The sequence below is a fragment of the Haliaeetus leucocephalus genome, unplaced genomic scaffold, assembly GCF_000737465.1.
Source record: "Haliaeetus leucocephalus isolate CR32 unplaced genomic scaffold, Haliaeetus_leucocephalus-4.0 Scaffold262, whole genome shotgun sequence".
NCBI classification, from domain to species: domain Eukaryota; kingdom Metazoa; phylum Chordata; class Aves; order Accipitriformes; family Accipitridae; genus Haliaeetus; species Haliaeetus leucocephalus.
The window spans coordinates 9,859,953-9,861,395 of record NW_010972698.1 but is presented as its reverse complement, the minus strand read 5'-3'; the positions used below and the strand labels follow the sequence as shown (position 1 = coordinate 9,861,395).

The window sequence follows — 1,443 nt, the reverse complement described above, 5'->3', positions numbered from 1 at the left end:
CGGGGCCGGGGCCGGGGGGGCCGTGAGCCCCTGGGACATCGCGCTGTGCGCGACGGGGACGGCGGTGGCGGGGGAGAACGCGCTGGTGCTGGCCGTGCTGTTCTACACGCCGAGCCTGCGGGCGCCCATGTTCCTGCTGATCGGCAGCCTGGCCCTGGCCGATCTGCTGGCCGGGCTGGGGCTGGTGGCCAACTTCGCCGTGCGGTACCTGCTGCGGCCGCCCAGCGAGGCGGCGGAGCTGGGGGCGGCGGGGCTGCTGCTGGCCGCCTTCTCCGCCTCGGTCTGCAGCCTGCTGGCCATCACGGTGGACCGCTACCTGTCGCTGTACAACGCCCTCACCTACCACAGCGAGCGCACGCTGGGCTTCACCTGCGCCATGGTGCTGCTGATGTGGGTGCTGTGCCTCGGCGTGGGGCTTCTGCCGCTGCTGGGCTGGAACTGCCTGCGGGACCAGAGCGCCTGCAGCATCCTGCGGCCCGTCACCAAGGACAACGCGGCGGTGCTGGCCGTCACCTTCCTGCTCCTCTTCGCCCTCATGATGCAGCTCTACCTGCAGATCTGCAAGATCGCCTTCCGGCACGCTCAGCAGATCGCCGTGCAGCACCAGTTCATCGCCACGGCGCAGGCCACCTCCACCCGCAAAGGGCTCTCCACCCTCTCGCTCATCCTCGGCACCTTCGCCCTGTGCTGGATCCCCTTCGCCATCTACTCCTTGGTGGCCGACTCCAGCTACCCCGCGGTCTACACCTACTCCCTGGCGCTGCCCGCCACCTGCAACTCCCTCATCAACCCCATCATCTACGCCTTCAGGAACCCCGACATCCAGAAGTCGCTCTGGCTGGCCTGCTGCGGGTGCGTCCCTTCCACCTTCTCCTCCAGACCAAGGACATCCAGCGACGTGTGAGGACTGGGCGCGGAGCCCGATGCGCTCCCTCGCTCTCCTCCTTGTTCCCCTCTGTCGTTATTGTTTCCTACCGGGGGGAACCCCGCTCCCCCCCTGCCCCCCCCGGCCAGCACATCTCCTTCCATGAAAAGGTGGCCAAAAAAAGAGAAAAAAAGGGAAAGGGAAAAAGAAGGGGGAAAGAAAGAGAGAGAGAGAGAGAGTAGGATGAGAATGGTTTCCTTTAGAAATGTTATTTTCTTACACATTTTATTTTTTATTTAAAAACACAAAACACAAAAAAAAAAAAAGAAAAGAAAAAAAAAAATCCTCCGTACGATGGCGTTTGTCTCCTCTCGGGGTAAGGAGCCAGGGAAGCAGCGGGCTTGCCGGCCCTGGCCGGGTGGCTTCCCCCCCCCCCCCCGGAGGGCAAGTCCCACATGGTGGGGGGGGGGGTCGGGGGTCGGGTCCCCTCACGGCGGGGCTGGTTCCCACGCGTGGGGTTGTTGTGTGGGGCGCCCACCCCCCTAAAATCAGGTCTCGCAATGCTATGCAATAATCCG

The 1,443-nt window shown here is 63.7% G+C and overlaps 1 protein-coding gene across 1 annotated transcript in view; it reads left to right on the top strand.

The window, feature by feature from the left end:
• Positions 1 to 904, top strand: part of LOC104832790 (G-protein coupled receptor 12-like) — a 2,520-nt gene extending 1,616 nt beyond the window's left edge. The window contains exon 2 of the mRNA XM_010569154.1: positions 28 to 904. Coding sequence (XP_010567456.1) covers positions 28 to 904 — 877 coding nt within the window. The remainder of the gene's footprint in view (positions 1 to 27) is intronic.
• Positions 905 to 1,443: the final 539 nt, after the last annotated feature.